The 26324-nt window shown below is 45.2% G+C and overlaps 1 protein-coding gene across 1 annotated transcript in view; it reads left to right on the forward strand.

The window, feature by feature from the left end:
* Window positions 1-21621, forward strand: part of LOC118116713 (ornithine decarboxylase) — a 32552-nt gene extending 10931 nt beyond the window's left edge. The window contains 4 exon segments of the mRNA XM_047341717.1: window positions 7038-7056; window positions 11831-11840; window positions 21164-21378; window positions 21456-21621. Coding sequence (XP_047197673.1) covers window positions 7038-7056; window positions 11831-11840; window positions 21164-21378; window positions 21456-21534 — 323 coding nt within the window. The 3' untranslated portion in view covers window positions 21535-21621.
* The last annotated feature ends 4703 nt before the right edge of the window (window positions 21622-26324 follow it).

The following is a 26324-nucleotide window of genomic DNA, read 5'->3' on the forward strand; positions in this document are numbered from 1 at the left end:
CTACTTAACTTTCACCTGACATCATAGAAAGTAGGTAAGTGACGTTTATTTTTTACAAAATGAAATATTTCACAATATTAATATTTAGTCTTAGTTTTTCTATGCAATGAGTTACAATGACTTTTCAGTATTTATTAATTATTTTTATGCAGGGACGCCAGGTTCTAACTCAGGATATTACCACAACTTCGCCGAATAACCCGTCTCAACCAGAAATTTAAGACATAACTTTATAACTGAGTGTTGGGCCATGGTTTCAGAAACCACACTTCAGCCTTACATGTTCAGTCAATAGCCTGAAGCCGCATGTTCCTCTCCAAGAACTGTTAGTCTCCCAGAGGAACCCCCCCAGGGACACAGGCTCTCAACTCCCATTGGTCACTCTGGACCCCATGACCTGTGAGGTCACTGCCATTATAAAAGCCAGGTTGATCCAACTCTTCTGTCTTCTGTGTTTTTATACTTTATTATATTCATAATAAATGTTTTTCTTTCACAAATGTTTTTCATTACTGCTGTATAAGTGAATTTCACAACTTACAAATTGTCAAGAACACTACATCCTCAACCTAGCCCAACTATCTATATGGTAATTTTGGTTATAGTTATTAATTTAATTGTTAATCAGAGTTCCAAATCTAGAAGTTAGAACCTTAGCTACCAGACTTAATCAATAAATTGGCCATCTTTTCCTTCCTTTGAAGGGTGAAATGAGGTAATCCTTTAATCAATTAAAGTTATTATTTAATATTAATAATAAAAATATTAATATTTAATATTTTATCTTGATAACCAAATTTATTGAATGCCGAAGCGCACACCATTTTATGGTATCACGTTTGATGCATTATGGCACAACATTAATGGCGTCCCTGGGTGGGCAGAGAGTAACAGTTTATAAAAATTCACAATTATGTAACATTAATTGTTTTTTCCTCTTCCATTTTGGCTAAGATAAATGGTGCCTCGCATGAGGGAGAGTACAGTTGGAAAATCTAAAATTATGCAATATTAATTTGTTTTCATTTTCACAAACGCCAGAAATGAGTGGAATTTGAATTCAGTCAAGCCAAAGGTTTGGAATTCAATTCCACTTGTCTGCCACTGGAGTAGACATTCAACCGTATTTACAAACAAGTGCATTGCAGAAATTTAATTTATTCATAAATTAAATGTTTATTAATAATTAATTATTCATAACTACCATTTTAGGGTCCTCATAGTGTTACGCTAAAAGATTGCTATCGTTGCTAATAACTCCAGTTGAATATTCGTTGTTGAAATTTTAAGAATTTCTTTAACATTTGAATATCACATATTCAATGTTAACTGGTCAAGCTGTGAAATTTCCTAAAATCTGTTAAGTGCTTTAGAATTAAGACTAGCGTGCCACCGGCCTCATGTAACAGAGCAACTGGCTGTTACTGCTGCCATAATACTCAAGTTGGATAAGAACCTGAGAAAGAGCCACAGCGTGCTTCCAGCCCTGTGAATTTATAGAACCCCAACTGTTACTGCCCTGCATATCAGTTAGTGATTAAAGCTTGGTGAACTGTTTAACCCACCATAGTTTTGCTAGCTAGTAATGCATCAAATCCACACTACAAGGTGTCACAGTGCAACACCAAAGCCAACCACACTGCTTTTTGGATTTATAAACTTGTAAATCTAATTACTTCAGAACCAACAATGGAGAACCCCTGTGTAGAACAATTTGTTTCTTCCATAGCACAGATTTTGACCCTGGCTATCCTGAATTACTTCAGTGTTGAACTTAGTGATCAATAAAGAAAGAGATTCACTTCTACTTAATGACAAGTGTGATGCACAAACAGCATCAAAGTGGTCCATTGTTGAGATGTATGATTTAAATTTCACAGGCAAATCAACCTTTGCCTGCCAGAGCAAAGCAGCCATGGAACAGGAGGTAAATGCCCTAAGAGCGCAAAATGCTTTTTTCCAGGAGGTTCAAACTGCTAGTAAGAAAGCCCTGCACTACTGGAGGGACCTGCACTTCAGCAGAGTCAGACCTCATTTCACAAGGAGGAACTTCGTTAAAACTTAGATTAGAAGGCCCGGCTCACATCAGTTTTTGAACCAATGCGATTCTGGTTATTCCGAATTACACTGCTCCGATAGTGTACGGTTAATCCTCTTTCACTCCCAAGATGGGACAGAATCCCATCCCACCCAAGTCTTTGGGAATTAAATCACCTCCTGATCCTCCACTGACAGGAAGAGGTAACAGCCTCTCCTAACTTCCCATCTCCTGACTCTGACACTGACATTGATGACATATGTAGTTTATCTTCAAGAACACATTGTGCCTCATATTCTCTCATCCACGGATGCATGCATACATTTTTCCGCACAACTCTCCAAAGTGGGGACTTCAAAATATTTCAAGATGTTTTAGCACCTCCCCTCAACCAGAGAGACCTGCAGCAGGTGATGCGGTCGTGCCCGACTCCTCACAGTGTCCGTGTTTCTGATTTGCTTGAGTTTCTAGCTAAAGATATTGAAACAATTTGATCCAGACAACTGTATAACAATATTGATAATTACTTTAGAGACCCAGATCTCAGCTATGATGTTAAATAAATAGAAAGAGAGAAGGTTAGACTTGTGTTAAAAACCAGCCTACAGCTGTTCACAAGTTTATTCAGTCACTTCTTCCAGTGTCACAAGTAACTACACAGAAAGCTCCGCCAAGTAATTGGGGTCGAGGAATTCTTCAGCCGCTGACGCAGATAACATCCATTGTTACAGCATCCCAAATTAAACATTCACGTCGCGAAACCTGCAAAGATTATTTTCGACGCTTGAGGCATGTTTATTTTCAGGGAAAGAACGCACCAGGCCTAGAAGAAATCCCACCTTCAAGTCCATGTTCTTACGTGAATTTACATCCATGTATACGCACACATGTTGTACTGATGACACAGCAAAGGAAAACCCCAATGCAGCAGATCAGGAAGATGTCACAGGTGGTTTGGGAAACTGTTAATACTTTCATACAAGCAGTAGGTGCAACCGAGCTCACAAACAAAACAGCACGGTGCTAAATTCATCCGCTGCCCCAAAACTTCACCTCAAAACAAAACGGGTGGGGTGACAACAGGCAGCTTAGGACACTGAGCGCACACCATGTCCACCAGCTTCCCAGAGATAGGCATTCTGCCAGTAGAAGCTGTAGGAAGCCATACCTGAAATTCTGGCTCAGACAACTGACCACTACTCAGAAGATGACGACAGCGCTCTGAGTACAGTTTGCATATGGTTATGACCGAGCACACAGTGACAGCGCCTCTAGTCCTCCTGGACTATGGCTCCCAGAGCGCTACGGCCCTGAGCCACTACACAGGCGATCCAGAGCTTTCTGCTTCTCTCACGGCCATAACCAATAATACAGTTAATCTGGTACCTGACAGTAGGTGTTAAGTTTCTGCAGTTAATAGGAAAATCCGTTTTGTTAGCAACAGCAAAACTCTAAACCTAAATTTGACGGAACTTATATACCACTGCCAACTTGTAAATATATTTAGACTCACTCACTTCCATTTCATAATAATGAAGTCCATACAAATACAAGGGGGCAGGGGACATTAGCATATTCTACAGGAACAATGATACAGTCATTTGATCTTGAGATTTTGAAAAATTATGACAACCTTCCGCAGGAAAACCTGCTGAAGATTAAAATTGTTAAGTCTAACAGATCAGGACGGGTACTGAGCATTGTGTAGATCCAAGGAGGAACAAAACTCTTGGACATTCCAAAAATGACCTTATCATTGTACTACTTCTATCTTATCTACAATAAAACGTTTTATTTTTTTCTTTTCTCCCTAACCTAGTGAAGAGCACAGGTCTAAAGGTATTAAACTGTCATTGTAATCTGAATTATTTGTCTAATTTGAATCTTGCTTAGCCAAACTAGATAGTATACACAAATGCCCAGATGTGACAAATCCAAAATGAACTTGATAAATTGACTTTTCCAGCTTTGGACTAAACATAAATTATGCCCGCTCAGGAACCACGCTAGGTGCTGGATCCCAGAACGAAGGGGGGATGTTGGGCCATGGTTTTTGTGAAACCACACTTCGGCCTACATAGCCACGGCCTGGAAGCAGCATGTCCCTCCAGGACTCGTCTCCAGGGGCCATTAAAAACCAGAGCAAGGAAACTCAATGTCCAGAGGGCATCAACTTCACACAGAGGGGTGGAAACCCCAGGGACACAGGTTTCAACTCCCATTGGTCACTCTGGACCCCATGACCTGTGAGGTCACCGGGCCAATATAAGCTAGGTTCTCCAGCTTCGATCTCTCTTTCTACACTCTCTCCAAGGAGAGAAGGCGGTCGAGCCCTGCCTCTTCCTACTGTCAGGGTTTAATATTTTCCTGTACTTAGGTTCCACCAGTTCCAAGGTGTTTTCAGTTATTTAGTATCTCCTCCTGTTTCATGTTTTCACACTCCGTGTTCTGTTTCGTGTTTTATTTTGTAGTCTCTGTTGCTTGTGTGTTCTTTCTTCACTTCCTGTCTGTGATTGTCTGCACCAGTCCTCATGTGTTACACCTGTGTCTAATTGCCCCTGCCGTTCCTGTGTGTCGGTATTTAAGCCTCGGTTCTTCCCTTTGTCCTTGTCGGATCGTTGTCGTATGTCTCTGGTCGTATGTGTTCTCGTGTATACCCGTCCTAATCTCCTGTCCTGTCCTCCTGTCCGGATCTCCTGCACTTCTGTATCCCGTGTCTCCTGAGCCTCTGCACCTCTGCACCCCCCCGTGTAAGCTTCCTGTATTTTCTCCCTTTGTGCTCCCAGTTTGGTTTGTTAAAGATTCGTTTTGATTAAAATTATACCTTTTTTAAGTTTAAACTCTGCGTCTGGGTCCAACTGCCCCCCACAACGTGACAGAACGATCCGACCAAAGATATGGACCCAGCAGAGATTAGTTTTTTTCACGAACAAGTTTATTATTTGGATTGTCTGGTGGACAAGCTGGGTTCACCGGGCACCCAGCACCAAGCAGAGACCCTGGAGGAGATCTCTGTTGTGGAGGTATGGCTGAGAGACCGCCCTTGGGTGAGCCATTTCGTCCCGTACCTCGTGGAGGTGAGGGACAGACTTCAAGAATTCCTCAACCCTCCAGTCCCATCCTCAAACCCGTACGTGGGAAGCCGCCTGGCTCGGGGAGGACCCCGCAGCCTCCAGAAAGCTTCTGCTGTGGGTGGCAGAGGTCGGAGCAGCAACCCCCCGCCTCTCTGGCCTGTTCACAGGCACCACCCTCCAGCCTCATCCACAAACCCATACGTGGGAAGCCGCCTGGCGTTTGGAGGACCCCGCAGCCTTAGGGAGAAAGTCTCTGCTGGGGGTGGCAGACGTCGGAGAGGGGGCGCCACAACAGGAACCCTCACCTCCAGTCCTGGCTGAGCCACAGCTTTCCCCTGTCCTGGCTGAGCCACAGCCTTCCCCTGTCCTGGCTGGGCCGCAGCCTTCCCCCGTCCTGGCTGGTCCGCAGTTCCCTCCTGTTCCGCGCCGGAGGGTCCCGGCTGACGTCACTCCTGTTCCGACGTCGGGATCCTCGCAGCGTCTCTTCTAGTTCCTGTCCCGCGCCGGAGGGTCCCGACTGACGTCACTCCTGTTCCGACGTCAGGGATCCTCGCAGCGTCTCTTCCAGTTCCTGTTCCGCGCCGGAGAATCCCGGCTGACGTCACTGCTGTTCCGACGTCGGGGGTCCTCGCGGCGTATACTCCAGTTCCTGTTACGCGCCGGAGGGTCCCGGCTGACGTCACTTCTGTTCCGACGTCGGGGATCCTCGCAGCGTCTCTTCCAGTTCCTGTCCCGCGCCGGAGAATCCCGGCTGACGTCACTCCTGTTCCGACGTCGGGGATCCTCGCAGCGTCTCCTTCAGTTCCTGTCCCGCGCCGGAGGGTCCCGACTGACGTCACTCCTGTTCCGACGTCGGGGATCCTCGCAGAGTCTCCTCCAGTCCCTGTCCCGGCCGGAGAATCCCGGCTGACGTCACTCCTGTTCCGACGCCAGGGATCCTCGCAGCGTCTCCTCCAGTCCCTGTCCCGCGCCGGAGAATCCCGGCTGACGTCACTCCTGTTCCGACGTCGGGGATCCTCGCAGCGTCTCTTCCAGTTCCTGTCCCGCGCCGGAGGGTCCCGGCTGACGTCACTGCTGTTCCGAGGCCGGGATCCTCGCAGCGCCCCTTCAGTTCCTGTCCCGCGCCGGAGGGTCCCGACTGACGCCACTCCTGTTCCGACGCCAGGGATCCTCGCAGCCTCCTCCAGTCCCTGTCCCGCGCCGGAGAGTCCCGGCTGACGTCACTGCTGTTCCGACGTCGGGGATCCTCGCAGCGTCTCCTTCAGTTCCTGTCCCGCGCCGGAGGGTCCCGACTGACGTCACTCCTGTTCCGACGTCAGGGATCCTCGCAGCGTCTCTCCCAGTCCCTGTCCCGCGCCAGAGGGTCCCGGCTGACGTTACTCCTGTTCCGACGTCGGGGGTCCTCGCAGTGTCTCTTCCAGTTCCTGTCCCGCGCCGGAGGGTCCCGGCTGACGTCACTCCTGTTCCGACGTCGGGGATCCTCGCAGAGTATACTCCAGTTCCTGTTCCGCGCCGGAGAATCCCGGCTGACGTCACTCCTGTTCCGACGTCGGGGATCCTCGCAGCGTCTCCTTCAGTTCCTGTCCCGCGCCGGAGGGTCCCGACTGACGTCACTCCTGTTCCGACGTCAGGGATCCTCGCAGCGTCTCCTCCAGTCCCTGTCCCGCGCCGGAGAATCCCGGCTGACGTCACTCCTGTTCCGACGTCAGGGATCCTCGCAGCGTCTCTTCCAGTTCCTGTCCCGCGCCGGAGAATCCCGGCTGACGTCACTCCTGTTCCGACGTCAGGGATCCTCGCAGCGTCTCTTCCAGTTCCTGTCCCGCGCCGGAGAATCCCGGCTGACGTCACTCCTGTTCCGGCGTTGGGGGTCCCGGCAGCAACCACGCCAGTCCCAGTTCCTGTTCTGCGCTGGACGGTCCAGGCAGACGCCACTCCTGTTCCGGCGTCGGGGGTCCCGGCAGCTGCGACTCTGGTTCCTGTCCCACGTCCAGGGCTGAGGTCTGCGCCCCTTCATGTTTTGGGACAGCTGCAGAAGCGGCGGTCACCGCCTGAGGCTCCGTGCTTCGCCTCGGACCGGCCTCCGGGTCGCCCACCTGAGCCCTTGTTCTCGGTTCCTGAGCGGCCACGGTGCCGTCCGCCCGAGTCCCTGTACTCTGTTCCTGATCGGCCAAGGTGCCGTCCTCCTGAGCCCCTGTACTCTGTCCCTGAGCGGCCAAGGTGCCGTCCTCCTGAGCCCCTGTACTCTGTTCCTGATCGGCCACGGTGCCGTCCCCCTGAACCCTTCTCTGTTCCTGAGCAGCCACGGTGCTGCCCGCCGGAATCTTTGTTCTCGGTCCCTGATCGGCTACCGCGCCGCCCGCCCGAGACTCTGTTCTCTGCCCCTGACCGGCCTCCGTGCCGCCCGCCCGAGCCCCGGTGCTCTGTCCAGGAATCCCTCCTCCGGATCCCCCCTCCTCCCTCCCGTCTAAGTGCGAGTTTTGGGCCGTCTAGAATTCGGCCCTTGAGGGGGGGGTACTGTCAGGGTTTAATATTTTCCTGTACTTAGGTTCCACCAGTTCCAAGGTGTTTTCAGTTATTTAGTATCTCCTCCTGTTTCATGTTTTCACACTCCGTGTTCTGTTTCGTGTTTTATTTTGTAGTCTCTGTTGCTTGTGTGTTCTTTCTTCACTTCCTGTCTGTGATTGTCTGCACCAGTCCTCATGTGTTACACCTGTGTCTAATTGCCCCTGCCGTTCCTGTGTGTCGGTATTTAAGCCTCGGTTCTTCCCTTTGTCCTTGTCGGATCGTTGTCGTATGTCTCTGGTCGTATGTGTTCTCGTGTATACCCGTCCTAATCTCCTGTCCTGTCCTCCTGTCCGGATCTCCTGCACTTCTGTATCCCGTGTCTCCTGAGCCTCTGCACCTCTGCACCCCCCCGTGTAAGCTTCCTGTATTTTCTCCCTTTGTGCTCCCAGTTTGGTTTGTTAAAGATTCGTTTTGATTAAAATTATACCTTTGTAAGTTTAAACTCTGCGTCTGGGTCCTACTGCCCCCCACAACGTGACACCTACGATCCTTCCACAGGAGGGAAGGCTGTGGAGCCTCTTCTCCAGCTCACATCTTCTCTTCCCATCCAACTCTTCGAGAGGAACACAAAGGTGCAGCTTCCAGCTCATCTCACCAAGGAAACCTCCTCGCCCTCCAAGCTCTACCAACGTCCTAGCAGCGACTCGATGTCCTGCTTGCAAACTTCAGCCAACAACTGAGCTACACCGCTCAACCGAAACCAGCAAGACGACTGTCGTGTTCTTTTATCCTTAGGTATGAGAAGGGTCGGTCTTAGTTCAAAAAGTATTTATTTAGAAGCAATGAAAAGGTACAGCATAGCTATGGGCACTCAAGGCACAGCCTCAGCTTTTAGTCAGTAGCTCGGGGTAGTCAAGAGTCGCCCCGAACGGATGACAGGTGCAATATTTATAATAGTAGGTTGAAGGCGTGGTCCCAGCATCTTGGAACTGGAATCCACCAATGATGAGGAGCCGCTCCCAGGTTCGTCACTCCTTTGATAGTAGCTGGGCAAATCTTCACATTCTGACAGTGTTAAGTTTTGTGTATTAAGAAAAAGCCTTTATCCGGCTGAAGCTTTGTGAGTCTTCAGTAGTTTTGCAGACACAGTGTTTTTGTTCATTGGAGTGTGAAACATTGTGTTTCTGTTTTATCGTCTGTATGTTCTGTGTGTGTAAGCATGCGTATTTATCAGACAAGACAACGCCTTTCCTATCTGGCCTTCAGAAGCTGGGGCAGCTTCTTGATTTCTTTCTAAGGCATAGGTCACAGTGTCTTAATGAGCACAGTGCATTCATGTATGTGTGATGTTAAATAAAGCTAAAGGAATACTGTAATATATATAAAGGTTTATGTATGAGAACAAGTTTAAGTACAGTGTATTGTATGCCACGGATTACAGTCCTAACACATAACAAAACATAAATTCTTTCTGTTAAGGTACAAACATGGTGCGTGTAAAATCGATCCTTTTCGGGGCTATAGTGTCTAATTATATTATTAAAATCCTAACAAATCCCTCCTTTCACACCATTTCATGGTGTGAACAATTTACTGGGGATCATCCACGAACTCCCCAACCTCTATCTCATCCAATGCAAACTCATCATCATCATCATCATCACTCAACAAAGGCAACTGATAGGGTGGGGGAGGGGGCATGTGTTCTTTGGTCAGAGCCATGGTGATGAGTCTGTCGAGCAAGGTCCTAAAGCAAGGGATGCAGCAGCAGCCACAGGTGACTAGGATAGCTGAAAAGATAGCTAGTATCCAGTCTCTATTTCTACCACATCTTCAACGGTACTGGCGTCGTAATATTGTACCGCAGGGGAGCTGGGTGGGGATGGTAGTGGTGAGGTGGATTCAGGGGGAGAGTTCGTGGAGCTAGTAGTAGAGTTATCAGACGGGGAAGGGGAAGGCTGAGTTCTAGGGGAGGAGGAACGGACGTCTACCCTAACGATGCCCATGGGGTCAGCTCCTGTCATGTCTACTCCTAAAACAAAATAATAAGGCAGTGCGGCTTTTTTAGTCAATTTGTTATAGTGGAGATGTTTAAGAGTCTATTGTCGGGGGAACCGGCAGGCGTGATCCTCCGGGTGAGGGTGATGTTTCTTTGGAGCTGTCCCAAGGGGGTTCGTGCATTGTATCTGTGGGTGTAACCTCTGGGGCCTGTGTTCCACAAAACGTGTTATCAAAGGTTTATCATTTTGCATTCATCTCTAAACCATTGTTTTTTATATGTGATATCAGGAACCATATGAACATGTGATGTATAATGCAGAAAAGTAATTTTCCATTTCTAAGCATGTGATTGCTTCTAATATCAATGTGTGTGTGTCAGTGACATTTGGTGTGTCACTTTCATGTATGTGTGGTGTGGGTGCGATACCATGTATCTCAGGCGTCGAATGAATCAGAGTTTCCATCGCTCTCTCCTGGCCCCCCCTCCTCAAATCTGCCTGAGCAGCTGCACCTCGTTCCTCCGGACACTCCCTCGCCCAACGTCCCCTCTTTCCACACCTGTAGCAGGTGTCTGCTGTTCTGTTCGTGGTGGAATACAGGGCGGAGGTCAACGGCTGGGGCTGAAGCCACTTCAGGTCTCTGAAGAGGGGCACAGTCGAGATCGTGGTCCACTCTGACACACTGAGGCACTGTAGGATAAAAAGAAAACTTTTTCTGTGCAGATTTATCTGTTCGTTCACATTCATTGGCCATTTTATCACATTCATTCCCTTGGGTAGCACACTGCATTTGTAGTGACAAAGAAACTGTTGCAGGCGTATGCTTTTTATGTAGATGCAATGAAGAGATGTGTGTGTGTGTGAAGAGTTGAACTGTGTGTGTGTGTGTGTGTGTGTGTGTGTGTGTGTGTGTGTGTTGTTGCATAAGTGAATTTCGCCAACCTCTACACTGTCAAGAACCCCATATCCTTCAACTTAGCTAACTATCTATATGGTAATTTTGGTTATAGTTATTAATTTAATTGTTAATCAGAGTTCCAAATTTGTAGTTAGAACCTTAGTCAATGAGACTTAATCAATAAATTGGCTATCTTTTCCCTTCCTTTGAAGGGTGGTGCCCCGAGGTAACTTTAATCAATTAAAGTTATTATTTAATATTAATAATAAAATATTAATATTTAATATTTTATCTTGATAACCAAATTTATTGAATGCCGAAAGGCACACCATTTTATGGTATCACGTTTGATGCATTATGGCACAACAGTACTAAAGACATGTTTGGCCCGATGCTTTGAAGACAACACTAATTTGTGTTTATACTGTAGCTTTGGTTTTGTTTATAGAGTTAGTTAATTTTTCAAATATCTTTATTGAAACATAGTATTTCCATCGACTGAGCCTGTTTTCCTTCAATATGCACAGCAAATGACTCCTGACAATCCTGTGTCTCTGCAAGATCACCAAGAATTTCATTGAGTTTTCTCCATGCTATGGTACAAATCTGTTGGATGTGTGCATCTGACTGATTAAAACACATTCTCACAATGTTAAAGAAAGTGATTTGGATCAGCACCAATACCCAATGGTCTCTTTCCTTTGACCCATTCTGCATCTTTCCACCCAGTCTTGTGCAGTGCAGTGGTGTCCGTGTAATCTTGCAATTATTTTCAACCGAATCATATATAATGAGCCACAGTAGTAAACAAAACTACCCATTAAATCTGTTGTTGTTTTCATGTCTCATTTAGACAATACTATCGGAGTAAGATTTAAAGATTGCAAAAGTTACAGCACTAGCAAAGATGACATTCAACAGCACAGCTCAGTGGCTTATTTGCATATGTCATCCTGCCTATTTTTACATGTACGTAAGTCTGTGTTTCTGCCTGCAGCAGTGTACATATCGCTAATTGGCATTTGTGGCTGCGTGTGGGATTGAAGCTAGACTAGCTGACATATATTACCTGCACTACAAATTTGCACAGATGGACTGATAAGCCTATAATCCCCACTCATAATCCCTTTAGCAATCAGTGCTCATTTTGAGACCGGAGGAGATACTGATTTATTTCTGGTAAGGCAAATAACACAATGAGTTTAAATATCAGGATCCTCTGGACTGGAGGCTGATTGCTTAGCCAATATTTGAAAAACATTAAAACAAATGCCACAGAAAGATGCTTAAAAAAACACACAACTGCAAATGCCAGGCTGCACAAGGTTAGCCAAAGAGCAGTTTAAATAAATTAGTCTTCTTCTGTCTTTTTAATTTATCAGAGGTCACAATTTGTTTTCAAATGAGCTCAAGTGACCTACTGATGACATACAGATGCAACAGGTCAGATGAACTGTAGGTTATTGCATTTTGTCTGAAACATCAAAATGATCCTGAGGGGCCATGTGTTGGTACAACCAATAAATACAAAACAGTTGGCAGGCTGCACACGACTTTCTGAGCTGCCTAGTGGGTGGAGGGAGTGGATCGGTGGGGAGGTAACAGGATGGAGTGAGTGAGTGATTAAATGTTGGTTTACCCACCAATATCCGCAGTATTTTATGTTTCAATTCCGTGCAAGCCGTCTGTGAGAGTGGATTGAAGGACCCAAAATGCAAACACAGGTGGGAGTAATGAGGCCTGAGAGCTGTGGGTCCATTGCTACTTATCAGGGAAACTGACTGGAGGTAGAGATGCCTTCTATGTCTGTGACTTGGGGGATGTCCTTGAGAAACACCTGCGCTGGATGAGGGCCCTGCCTCGTGTCACTCCTTTCTATGCTGTCAAATGCAATGACAGTCGGGCAGTCGTAACAACACTGGAATCCCTAGGAACTGGTTTTGATTGTGCAAGCAAGGTTCATTTAGGAAAATGTCCATAGCCAGAGGTGTAGTGGTGCCGGGAAGGTACCATATACCCTCCACTACACTACTGTCCATAGCACAAAATACGAAACACCAGAATACAAAAATCTTGTGGTGTTAACTTTAGAAACTTGTGTTTTAAATTAGTTTTTACTTTTCTTTGTTATTTAGGCAGAGATTCAACTGGTTCAGTCAATAGGAGTGGATCCAAGCAGAATCATCTATGCCAACCCCTGCAAGCAAGTTTCTCACATCAAGTATGCATCTGCCCATCGGGTCGAAATAATGACCTTTGACAGCGAGGCAGAAATGGAGCGACGCCGGCGAGCTAGTTCTGGCAGGCAACTCGAGCTGCGCTGTTTCAATCGTGTGACACTCATCATGTGACACACTTCATGTGACATACATCATGTGACACACTTCATGTGACATACATCATGTGACATACATCATGTGACATACTTCACTCGCCACTACCATCTACAGTACTCATCCACCTCATTAGGCGGTCTATTTAAGCAGAGGGAATTCCCATCCCTCTCTCTGCTTCCTAACTACTACGCAGTATCACAGACAATTGTCTCAGCGTTCCAGCATACTTACTTATGAGATTGTTATCCTACCTCCTGGTTCTGTCGATCGCCATGTCTCTTGCCATCTCTGATTCTGAGTTTGAGGCTCAGTCCTCAGAGGAAGACGTCGGACTCATCCCTGAAACCCAGGTTCCCTCCGTCGAGGTTCAATCCGAGAACGATTCTGACACCCTACGTCAGCGCCGAAGCTCCCGCGTCACCCGCAAACGTCTCGCCGGGTGGCCCATTCACCGCATTTTGGAAGAATTGTATGCTCGTAAGATTTCAGTTCCTGCTGGCCTCAACCACGAGGAACTCTTCGATTACCTTTTGACTCAAGATAATCCGACCGATGACGCACACCGCAGCTCAAACGCCGAGAATCCAGTCAGCGCTCCTCCAAAAGGTAAAGGCAAAGCTCCAGCAAAGAAGCGCGGTGCTCCACCATCCTCTCTTAAAACCGCCGACAATATACCATCAAAAAAGCAGAAGACACCAGAACACGGTCCATCCGCCGAAGCATCCATCCTGTCCACTCTACGAGAAATGAAATCGTCTCTAAACGTTATAAATACAAGAATTCAAACTTTAGAAGTAAACGTCGCCTTCCCCATGGGCAATGCAAATAATCCCGGACCATCCTCGGCTACTTCCTGGCCGGCGCAAGCGTGCGTACTTCCGACTGACGTCACACCTCAAAGGACATTGGGAACTGCAGTTCCAGCCCCAACCGTGGGCACCAGGTTCTTCCCTCCAGCAGCAGCAATTTCTGATTCCCTCAGGAACCACATTCTAACAGGCCATGATGTTAATCTTGTGAAGATAATATTATCTGGTTCGGAAACTGCTGATAAGAGATACGTGGATTGCGGGGAGTTTTCCGTCGTTTTAAAAGACAGCGACCCCAGACTGTCAAAAACACTAACCTTGGCTGAATTCAACGTTGCCTTCAGTGTCTTCAGAGACACTATATGTGAGGTTTATCCACTACGCAGAGAGGAACTTGATACCTATCTAGCCATTATTTCAGACCTTGCACTCTCATACGGTGGATCACTGTTCTATGAATACCATAAATCCTTCTCCGCGAAAGCTGCCATGTACATTCAGAAATTTAATCAGCAATTAAATTGGTCTGTAGTCGATCTGGCCCTAATCAGCCGTCATTTTACCGGCCAGAAAATCCTAGCCTGCTCCATCTGCGGTGCTTCCTCCCACACCACCTCACTCTGTCCAAGAACTGCGATACAAGAATTGTCCTCCTCAAGAGCTCAGCCTCAGGCCAAACATCCAGTGTCCACTTCATTTATCCATCCTTCACAGCGACAGGAGGCTCCGTCCTGCAAAATCGGGGAAATAAAAATGAAGCATCCATCAACTCCTGTGAACGTCCCTGCTCTCTCTAAGGCTCTGTCAAAACACCCGAGTAGAGGATTTGTTAATTACCTAATCACCGGCTTGGTCCAAGGATTTTTAGCAGGTTTATGCTGGCTCCCCAAAGTGACCCATATCTGTAAAAACTTGCAATCTGCATGCAAAGAGCCAGAAGTGGTAGAAGAACTCCTATTAAAAGAGATTAAAAAAGGATATATGATAGGTCCACTGTCAAAACTCCCCTTTCCCATCTTCAGAGTAAGCCCCATAGGGGTCGCCACCAGGAAATATTCAAATAAAAAACGTCTCATCATCGACCTCTCAGCTCCTCACAATTCTACAATTCCCAGTATAAACAGCCTAATTCCCAAAGAACCCTTTTCTTTATTCTACGCTTCCATCGACAACGCAATACAGATGATTAAGTTAGCAGGTGTCGGTGCATGGCTAGGAAAGGCCGACATTACCGATGCCTTCAAAGTCCTTCCACTTCACCCCTCTCAATGGCACCTTTTTTGCATTAAATGGAATTCAAAGTTTTATTATTCCGTCAAATTGACATTCGGTTGCCGCAGTAGCCCCTCCATTTTTAACACTCTCTCAGAAGCACTATGCTGGATTCTTTACAACTCGTACAAACTCCCGTTCGTCCTACATCTTTTGGACGATTTCCTAGTCATAGACTTTCCCTCATCACCACCAGCTCGCAACATCTCTGCAATTAGGAACCTTTTCAGCGAGTTAGGTGTTCCTCTCTCAGAAGAGAAAACAATAGGCCCGTCCACCCGCCTGGATTTTCTCGGTATAACCCTTGACAGCTTACTCATGCAGGCATCTCTGCCACAAGACAAATTGTCTCGCATCAGAGCAGCTATTAAATTCCGGTCGACTAATGCCATTATCACTAAAAGAGATCTTTTATCTCTGTTAGGCCACCTCAATTTCGCGATGCGCATAATTCCACACGGTCGCTCGTTCATATCCCGCTTAATAGAATTGGCTTATTCCGTCCAAAATCTAAATGATCTGGTGGTTCTAGATGAAGGTTGTCAAGCAGATCTGCGCTTCTGGTCCTTGCTATGCGAAGAATGGAATGGTATTTCATTCTTTTATAATGACTTCGTGGAATCTTCAGATTCCATCCAGTTCTTTACCGATGCCGCCCCTTCTGTTGGTTTTGGGGGATTTTATAATAACGAATGGTTCGCAGATGTCTGGCCAACTGAAATCCATTGCCTCAATGACGAATCCAAATCCACAGCCCTTTATGAGCTCTACCCCATCGTCGTGGCTTGCACTCTGTGGGGAAAAGTTGGGCTAGGAAACAAATTACCGTGTTCTGTGACAATGCAGCAACGGTAGAAATCATCAATAACGGCCGCTCAAAAACATCGATAATAAATAATCTCATGCGACGTTTAACCTGGTTGAGCGTTCTCAATAACTTCATTCTTCGAGCTAGCTATATTCCTGGGCACCAAAATCGTGTAGCTGACGCTCTTTCTCGTTTCAAATTTCAGGAATTCAAAGCAATTTGTCCCCAGGCCAAGCCCTCCAGCATTCCATGCCCTCCGTTCAATCAGATGATCATCATTTGAACACGTCCAAGCCCCTGCAGGATCTGCTGCACACTGCCTCGAAATACATGAGACTTGGTTTAGCCAAAAGCACTATTAAAACATATGACTCAGCTTGGTTTTTCTACTCTTCCTTTTGCGCCAGCCTCCTCATCAGTCCTCTACCAACAAAAATTTCGGTAGTTTGTGCTTTCATCGTGTACTCATTTGAATCCCGCAATCTGAAAGCACAAAGTATTAAAGCTATGCTAGCAGGCATTCAGTTTCAAATGAGATGTCAAGATCCAGCCTCCCAAAGTCTCCTCACGAATCCCTCCATCCAGCTGATCCTCAATGGCCTTAAAAAGGCACGTCCTCCAGGCAAAGACCAAAGACTTCCCCTCACTATTGCACTGGTGCACAAATTGGTATTAAGGTTAAGACAGGGTTGTTTTTCACCGTACTTCGATTCGATGCTGGAAACTGTCCTATTGATGGCTTTCTTTGGGTTTCTAAGGTGTGGTGAATACACTACAAGGTCTCTTGCCTTTGATCCCCAGCATGACCTCACTCTTTCTGATGTAACACTAGAAGAGCACATGTACTCAGTGTATTTAAAACGGATAGATTTAGTCAAGGCACTCTAATTTACATTGCACAAAATAATACTTCTTTCTGCCCCTTCTCTTCCATGACAAAATTTCTGCATCACCGCTTCCAAACCCATCGATTGGCACCTCTCTTCACCACCGATGGCCGCAAACCCATGACGAGATCCTGGTTTTCTACTATGCTTCATGATCTGGTCCGGAGCTGTGGCCTACCACCCGAACATTACTCTCCTCACTCATTAAGAATTGGTGCAGCGACGACTGCAGCTCTACATCTGCCTGCCGCCACTCTTAAATCCCTGGGCCGCTGGTCATCCTCTGCATACCAACGCTACGTCAGGTTCCATAAGGAGGACATTCTGCATGCCCAAAAGATCATGAGTTCCTGCCCCCTTGAGCCTGAATGAAGTGTATATTTGTTCCGATGTAAAATTCTATTCATTGCAAATCTGGTGGTTGCGGGGTTTAGAGCATTCGATCCGCTGGTTATTCACTGTTACATGCTTCCGAGGATCCATATTCACATGGTAGTACATTCCCTCTAACCTTATGCAGTGTCACTAAGTAGTATATTCTCCCGCAGGCCAATGCGCCAAAGGAGAATGGCCACGCCGCGGCGGCGAATGGCACACATATCAGTCTCACTAGGTAGTATATTCTCCTGCCGGCCAATGTGCCTACGGAGAATGGCCACACCGCGGCGGTGAATGGCGCACATAACAGTTTTCACTAGGTAGTATATTCTCCTGCCGGGCAATGCGCCTACGGAGAATGGCCACACCGCGGTGGTGAATGGCGCACATATCAGTCTCACTAGGTAGAATATTCTCCCGCAGGGCAATGCGCCAACGGAGAATGGCCACGCCGCGGCGGCGAATGGCGCACATATCAGTCTCACTAGGTAGAATATTCTCCCACAGGACAATGCGCCAACGGAGAATGGCCACACAGCGGCGGTGAATGGCGCACATAACAGTTTTCACTAGGTAGTATATTCTCCCGCAGGCCAATGCGCCAACGGAGAATGGCCACACCGCGGCGGTGAATGGCGCACATAACAGTTTTCACTAGGTAGTATATTCTCCTGCCGGGCAATGCGCCTACGGAGAATGGCCACACCGCGGTGGTGAATGGCGCACATATCAGTCTCACTAGGTAGAATATTCTCCCGCAGGGCAATGCGCCAACGGAGAATGGCCACGCCGCGGCGAATGGCGCACATATCAGTCTCACTAGGTAGAATATTCTCCCACAGGACAATGCGCCAACGGAGAATGGCCACACCGCGGCGGTGAATGGCGCACATAACAGTTTTCACTAGGTAGTATATTCTCCCGCAGGCCAATGCGCCAACGGAGAATGGCCACACCGCGGCGGTGAATGGCGCACATAACAGTTTTCACTAGGTAGTATATTCTCCCGCAGGCCAATGCGCCTACGGAGAATGGCCACACCGCGGCGGTGAATGGCGCACATAACAGTTGTCACTAGGTAGTATATTCTCCCGCAGGCCAATGCGCCAACGGAGAATGGCCACACCGCGGCGGTGAATGGCGCACATAACAGTTTTCACTAGGTAGTATATTCTCCCGCAGGCCAATGCGCCTACGGAGAATGGCCACACGGCGGCGGTGAATGGCGCACATAACAGTTTTCACTAGGTAGTATATTCTCCCGCGGGCCAATGCGCCTACGGAGAATGGCCACACCGCGGCGGTGAATGGCGCACATAACAGTTGTCACTAGGTAGTATATTCTCCCGCAGGCCAATGCGCCAACGGAGAATGGCCACACCGCGGCGGTGAATGGCGCACATAACAGTTTTCACTAGGTAGTATATTCTCCCGCAGGCCAATGCGCCTACGGAGAATGGCCACACCGCGGCGGTGAATGGCGCACATAACAGTTTTCACTAGGTAGTATATTCTCCCGCAGGCCAATGCGCCAACGGAGAATGGCCACGCCGCGGCGGCGAATGGCACACACATAGCAGATACCGATCCAACCGTCAGGCTCCGAATTTGCGCAGTTTTGGGGGGTTACAGTATTAGCTCATCACTCCCATCATTCCTGTGTATCATATGGGGGAGTGATTAAGTCGGAGCCTAGACGCCAAACACTAAACCTGTTCTACTGTTGAATAAACATTCAAACGTGAGTTGTCTGACTGAAATGGAGCGACGCCGGCGAGCTAGTTCTGGCAGGCAACTCGAGCTGCGCTGTTTCAATCGTGTGACACTCATCATGTGACACACTTCATGTGACATACATCATGTGACACACTTCATGTGACATACATCATGTGACATACATCATGTGACATACTTCACTCGCCACTACCATCTACAGTACTCATCCACCTCATTAGGCGGTCTATTTAAGCAGAGGGAATTCCCATCCCTCTCTCTGCTTCCTAACTACTACGCAGTATCACAGACAATTGTCTCAGCCCCTCCACCACCCCAGCATCCACCTGTAGGCTCCGACAGGGGTTACAGTATTAGCTCATCACTCCCATCATTCCTGTGTATCATATGGGGAGTGATTAAGTCGGAGCCTAGACGCCAAACACTAAACCTGTTCTACTGTTGAATAAACATTCAAACGTGAGTTGTCTGACTGAAATGGAGCGACGCCGGCGAGCTAGTTCTGGCAGGCAACTCGAGCTGCGCTGTTTCAATCGTGTGACACTCATCATGTGACACACTTCATGTGACATACATCATGTGACACACTTCATGTGACATACATCATGTGACATACATCATGTGACATACTTCACTCGCCACTACCATCTACAGTACTCATCCACCTCATTAGGCGGTCTATTTAAGCAGAGGGAATTCCCATCCCTCTCTCTGCTTCCTAACTACTACGCAGTATCACAGACAATTGTCTCAGCCCCTCCACCACCCCAGCATCCACCTGTAGGCTCCGACAGGGGGTTACAGTATTAGCTCATCACTCCCATCATTCCTGTGTATCATATGGGGGAGTGATTAAGTCGGAGCCTAGACGCCAAACACTAAACCTGTTCTACTGTTGAATAAACATTCAAACGTGAGTTGTCTGACTGAACTCATGAAAGTGGCCTGTTGCCATGACAATGCTAAGTAAGAATCTTCATCATCTATTCCACTAAAATCTTTGGTGTAATATTATGGAGCAGCATAGTGTTTTCATTCCTGGTTTGTACAAAATAATTTTACAATGCATTGATGTATTTTTTTCCTCAGACTTGATATTACAATATTGATATACAATATAACCTGGGAGAGTATCGTTTATCTTAACTCTGTCTTGAGAAGCGACAACACACACGCATCCTCTTTCTCGGCATTGACATGACATTGGTTTATCACCTGATGTGCGTGCCTGGCACGATCATTATAACGACAACACCCAATCAGTTTCATGCCAAGGACAAACAACATTGCTTGCTTAGGTGGCATGCTAGCTGCCCATAATTGCTGTCCATGCAAAGACAAAACAACTGTCTCTAACCCTTTCTCTAAACAATAAATTTGATCTGTAATGTCAGACAGGGCCTGAATTTGTATTAATGTGATTTGATTGGCCAGTGCCTGAGCTTGAGTATTTGTTTAAACACAATTTGATTGGATGCTGCCTGCACTGTAGCTTTAAAAATTGAGCTTTTCTCCACGTCAGTGCAAACAAAGTTAAGCAAATAAAATGATCACAATTAGTTCTGCAACACATGAGACGACACGACACGTGAGAGTGCCCGGTTAAAGAACCTGCTTGTTCAGGAACTCACACAGCAAAAGCAGTATCGAGCGAGTTTATGCTGAATTCTGCTGGCCTGCTGAGGACAGTAAAGGCTTAAAGGATGTTTTAATAGGCTATTAGCTGCATGATATAATCAATAAGACACAATGACGTTAGAACATAGTATATACAAATTAAATGTGGTATCTTAAGACCACCTTGAAATATTTTCTTCAACTTTTGATCAGTTCTCTCTTTGACTCAAAGATTAACCGATTCTATTTTAGTGGTAAAGTATATAGGTCATAGTGACCTTTATGAATCTGGAAAACAAATTTATCAGGATGGAAACTGCACTTCGAAGTGGAGGCATACAGACACAGTGCGTTAATTCTAGTTTCTAAATAAATTGGGTCTTTCTATTAAATAAAAAAGGGAGGAAATCATTAATTTAGCTAGAGCAACATTAGCTGTAGCACAAGACAAGCTTTTACAGTGTGGACTTTTTTACTCTTACTAGATCACGGCTGTTATCAATTATGCCCTGGACAAGTATTTCCTGCTGACTCTGGTGTTAAGATCATCGCTGAGCCAGGACACTTTTAGGCATCTTCTGCTTTCACACTGGTTGTTAACATCATTGCCAAGAAGGTCATCATGGATTCAACCTCTGATGGTAAAAGCTGATTTATCTTGTACTGTATTACAAATTTACCAACACTGTATAAGGTGATTGAAAACCAAGGATGTAAATTGCACTCATGGTAGATATTAGTCAAAGAAACTAATTGGAAAGATGAATGTCTTCTCTCTTTCTCCTCCCCACCTCTTACGACTAATAGAAGCCAAAGCCAGATGAGATCATGTACCCCTGCAGTATCTGGGGCCCAACTTGTGATGGTCTTGATCGCATTGTTGAGCAGTGTAACCTGCCTGACATGCAAGTGGGCGACTGGCTGGTCTTTGAAAACATGGGTGCCTACACCGTGGTTACCTCCTCCACCTTCAATGGTTTCCAAAGACCTGGCATTCACTATGTCATGTCCCGTCCTGCTTGGTGAGTGATGTCACTGCAGCAATATGTGGTCGACAGTTGATGAAAAATCTAACTTTTATCTGCTTTGTCTTCTCAAGGCAACACATGCAGCAGATTTGTTTGCAGGGGATGCCAGCTCCTGCAGAGGAGTTTCACCTGTTTGAAGTATCAACCTAGAGAGCAGCTTATGATGCACCTAAGTTACATTCCTGGCTAGTAACTCACAAGGAGGTTAACTATTAAAACACAGGGAATCGAACAGCAGATGGTATCCATTCCCTTTTTTATTTCATTTTTATTTTGTATAACATGTAGCATTCAAGAAATTTACACGTGATTCACATCTATTTAACCATACATTTGATACATGGCTTTTATGCATCTTCTGCTTTCACACTGGTTGTCAACATCATTGCCAAGAAGGTCATCATGGACTCATGGATGGTAAAAGCTGATCTAAAAAAAACTTTACTATAAATTTGCCTGATGTTGCAAAGCATTATTAATAAATAGACTGGTGGGGATAATAGGTTCAATTTATAAACCCATGAAGCAAATTTCTGTGATGTCACTGGGATGTTACTGCATCGTCCAAGAGTTGTGTTGAAAAGACGGTGAGACAAACAAAAGATTTCTCTATTTACCAGTGGGATTACTGTAATTTACTAAAAGTATATTCTGAAATCAAGTTCTTCCAGCAGTAATAAAATGATTTATGCCTTCTACAGAGGAAGACAAAGAGACCAATGACAGGACTATGATGTACTATATCAATGATGGAGTGTATGGAACTTTCACATTTACACTCTTTCACCATGTTCAGTATTAACTCACAAAAAGACTGGGGCCCTGCCTTTTTTAAATTTATTTTATCTTATTGTTAATGTTTTATTGTTGTTTAACTTGTGGAAGGCAATAAATAGTGAAGAACCCAATTAGGTTCCAATTAGGTTCAATTAGGTTCTTTAAATAACTCCTTGAAAAATGGTTCTTTGAAGAACTATAAGTAAAGGTTCTTTGCAGAACCTATAAAGCTTCTCCTGTGGCATTGCAGCGGAGAACCACTTTTGGTTCTAACTAGAACCTGAGTGTGGATATATAAAACATAGGATTACTAATTTATCAAGCTTTCCTAAATAAAACAGTAGGTGCAGAGCCATTGATAATGCCAAAGTGGAAGAGATATCTCTCTTTACACCTCATCTGAGAACAGTTTTCCGTCCTATAGAGGATCTGTTATTGCCTATTTGCATTCATTCAGTAAATTATGGTACACGTGGCTGCACTTGTCCACCAGCTGATGCTACTCATTATTTCGTCATTTCTGTGGGCGTGACCATAATTTGTTGAAAAGCTGGGGCTTATGAGGTCGAGGTTTTTAACTTAAAAACCCTTTAGTACTTTTGCATTGACGGTAAAACTTGGGACGTCTAATGGCTGCAGTTAGCTATCAGACAAGGCTCAGGTCAAGATGCTCTCAATTCAGCTTCCACTGTTATGAGATTACGTTGCATGCACTACTGTACAAATGCACATTGGTGAAACTGTACTAACGTACTTAATTAATGCAACAGTCTTTCAGCACATTACATATTATGATTAATCAACTCTGTGCCAGATCTGCTGTAAGTCTGAGAAGGCTGACACAACAATGTGTTTCACAAATAGTGTATGTCCTTTTAGACATATGTCAGTGCAGGTTGTGTGTATAGCTGGGTGTGTCATGGTGGGTAAGTGGAGCAGAGAGATGGATGTTTGCAGTACGGATGTGACATATGGAAGCCAATATCCTGTACTGACCCTTTCAGATGCCCTTGTGCAGAACTTCTCCCACATTTTCTGCTACACCATCCACAACTGCTGTCAAATAGAGCTTTGACAACAGGACGATAAGTCACAAATGTACTCATTACAGCCACCTCAACCCATGGGATGTTGGGTTTCATCTGATCTGTAAGACACTGTCGGTATCACTGCACTCAGGTTCACTGCCCTATGTGTAAAAGTCACTACAAGCCACTGAGCTCCGTTCCATTTGCTACATGTGTTAATCTTTGTTCTTTTACACTTAGATTATACTGTAAATGATGGTTGAATTGATTGTCTATGAAAAGAACATAAAAGATGTATTAGGGTAGCTTGTGATATTACTCTGGGATCTGGTCAGGTTGAAAATGGATGTAACTACATTGGAATTTATGATGATTAACACCATCCTCTGTCCATCATATGATATACGTATTTATTGTCTACCATTTAGAGATGTCCTGCCCTCTATGTCCACAGTTTATCTGCTGCTATTGGAGTTGTTATGTAATTTGTGTGTGTGTGTGTGTGTGTGTGTGTGTGTGTGTGTGTGTGTGTGTGTGTGTGTGTGTGTGTGTGTGTGTGTGTGTGTGTGTGTGTGGGTGTGTGTGTGTGTGTGGGTGTACACTTGGGGAGGGTGAGTCTTTCTTTGCCTTGCCTCCCAGCACTGCGTTCTTAAGACAAGTTTAATTTCCATGAAGACGCACTTCAGCCAAAACTTAAGGGTGAAGTTAGACTTTAGAATCATCCTTTCAGTTATAGGGGGTCTATATCCACTCCTGTGTCCACACACCTTCTCTGAAACAGACGGACTGACCTACATAACTTTCACCTGACATCATAGAAAGTGGTAAGTGATGTTTATTTTTTACAAAATGAAATATTTCACAATATTGGGTCATTTAGTCTTAGTTTTTCATGCAATGAGTTACAATATTCCTTTCAGTATTTATTAATTACTTTTATGTGCAGGGACGTCAGGTTCTGTAATGGCAGATTTTGCATTTGTGTAATGTTTAATAGAAGAACAGATATGTATTTAGAAGAAGTAGAGAACAAATGTGTTTCTGTGACTTACAAAAGTTGCAGAGGGGACTATAAGTGTTTATGGCCCCCACATGTGTGTCTTAGCAAATGCTTCACTGCAGGGGTTACTTAGTGTGTCTGATAGAGATGGGTGAGGGGAACTCTGCATTGTATACAGGACTGGAGTCTTTTGATGTTGTAAATCTAGATAGGGATCTCGGAGACAGATTGTCTCACACCAGAAAGGCACACCAGGGGTCTGAGACGGAGATGTGAGACAGGAACTCTGCCCAACCTGGTCAGACATCAAGAGGCTGAAGAATACCTTTGGCTCCTCAGGGAGGGGCTTCTGATTGTATAAGTGAAGTGATTCTCCTGTGCTCTGTGCTCATTCTGTACACGTCACACTAGGTGGCTGTGTGGGGTGAGCCCACCTGCAGGTGTTTTAGTTGAACTTTCCTAGAGACAATGTTATGTGTGTATTATTATACAATAGAGTATGATTATTAAACAGAAACTGCCACCACAATTTTGGCGTTGTTGGCAGGATCACTCCTGTGAGCAGACACTCTGGATCTCAATGCTGAGGAAAGTCTGGGACTCATACCTCAACAAAATGAGGGCCGAATGCTTGAGAGCCAGGAGTGCACTCACTGAGGTGATCCAACGGACCTGGTCTGGAAAACAAGCATTGTCTCTCGGGTAAGTAAAATTAAAACGTTTCGATCTTTAGGAAAAGGTCCAATGTTGTGATCTATTAGGAAAAGATCCACATTTGTTATGACCTTTAGGAAAAGGTCCAGGAAAAAGAGATTCACTCATTCATTGTATTGAGGGACAGACGTGTCTGCATGGCAAGGTTTTGGAAATCGGTGTAGGATCCATGAAGCTTCGGTTTCGATCTTTAGGAAAAGGTCAAATATTATAGATAAGATTGGGCTCTGATGTCGGGCTCATGACTAGTAGTTATTATTAATATATAGTAATATTATTATTATTTTGCAATAGAGGTGTAGCTGGGACGGAAGGACCAAGGCCAGGTCCGGATCGTCTCAGTACAGCAATCTGTTGAAAATCTGATAATTCCAGTAAATTTTGTACCTGCATGCGAGGTGCTAAAGAGAAGTGTGAATATGAGATTTCTCTAAGGCATTATATCAGGCAGAGTTTTTAAATGTATTAAGGAATCAAAAACGTAGGACCAATAATGGAGAAATTTGCCAAGTGATCAGGAATTACAAGAGGTAATTACAATTGGCAACATTATATTGAGATGGGTTTTATTGTTCCTTACAAAGCATTTTTGAAGGTTGGTTGAAGGTTAAAGCATTTTGGTGTTGGTTGAAGGTTTAAGGTTACTAACACTAAAACACTAATAAACTAAACTTAACAAATTTTGTTGATGGATATGTGTGACTGTGAAAGAAGAAACATGTAGAATTTGATGAAACTAAACTGAGTATTTAAGCTGAGGATTTCAGCTGAGAAAGCAGAGGAGAAAAGAAAAAGAGAGGAATCTGAGAATCCTCAAACTGGAGAAAAAGGTGAGTATATGTTTAAATATATTTGGGGTATAATTGCGTTTTAAAAGCTAATAGTAAAAGGAAAAATTAAAAACCTCATAACAAATCTTAAAATAAATTTTTTAAAGATAGAAACGATTTGGTTAAAAATTAAATTAAGAGACTTTTAAGTTCTTTTCCCATATAAGCAGAACTTTATTTTCCAAATTTCGTATTCTGCTGAACAAACCAGAGTTTAAATTTATAAAATAAGAGTTGGGTTCAATTAATGAGACAACCTATTTGAGAAAATAGGTTTAAAAAGAGAGGATGACTGTGTCTTTTCCGAGCATGGGAAGTTTGAGTTTAAATTATCTTTGGTAATTCAAAACTAAACTGCGTGTGAAAAGAGAGAAATAAAAAGAATAAGAACGAAGTAGAGAGGACAAAGAAAAAGGAAAATGAAAGTAGGGATATTTGTGCTGGATTGAAGAGTGTATGGATGTTGTTTAACTGAAGTGAATATGCAGGAACTGAAATAATCTCCAGTCTCAGTGTCTCCGACTAGATTCTGATCTGGACTCAGCTCCACCAAGAGGTGGGCAAGAGAATGCCCTGGGAAGCAGCGCACAC

Source organism: Hippoglossus stenolepis, chromosome 10 (genome assembly GCF_022539355.2).
Source record: "Hippoglossus stenolepis isolate QCI-W04-F060 chromosome 10, HSTE1.2, whole genome shotgun sequence".
In the NCBI taxonomy this organism is placed as follows: Eukaryota; Metazoa; Chordata; class Actinopteri; order Pleuronectiformes; family Pleuronectidae; genus Hippoglossus; species Hippoglossus stenolepis.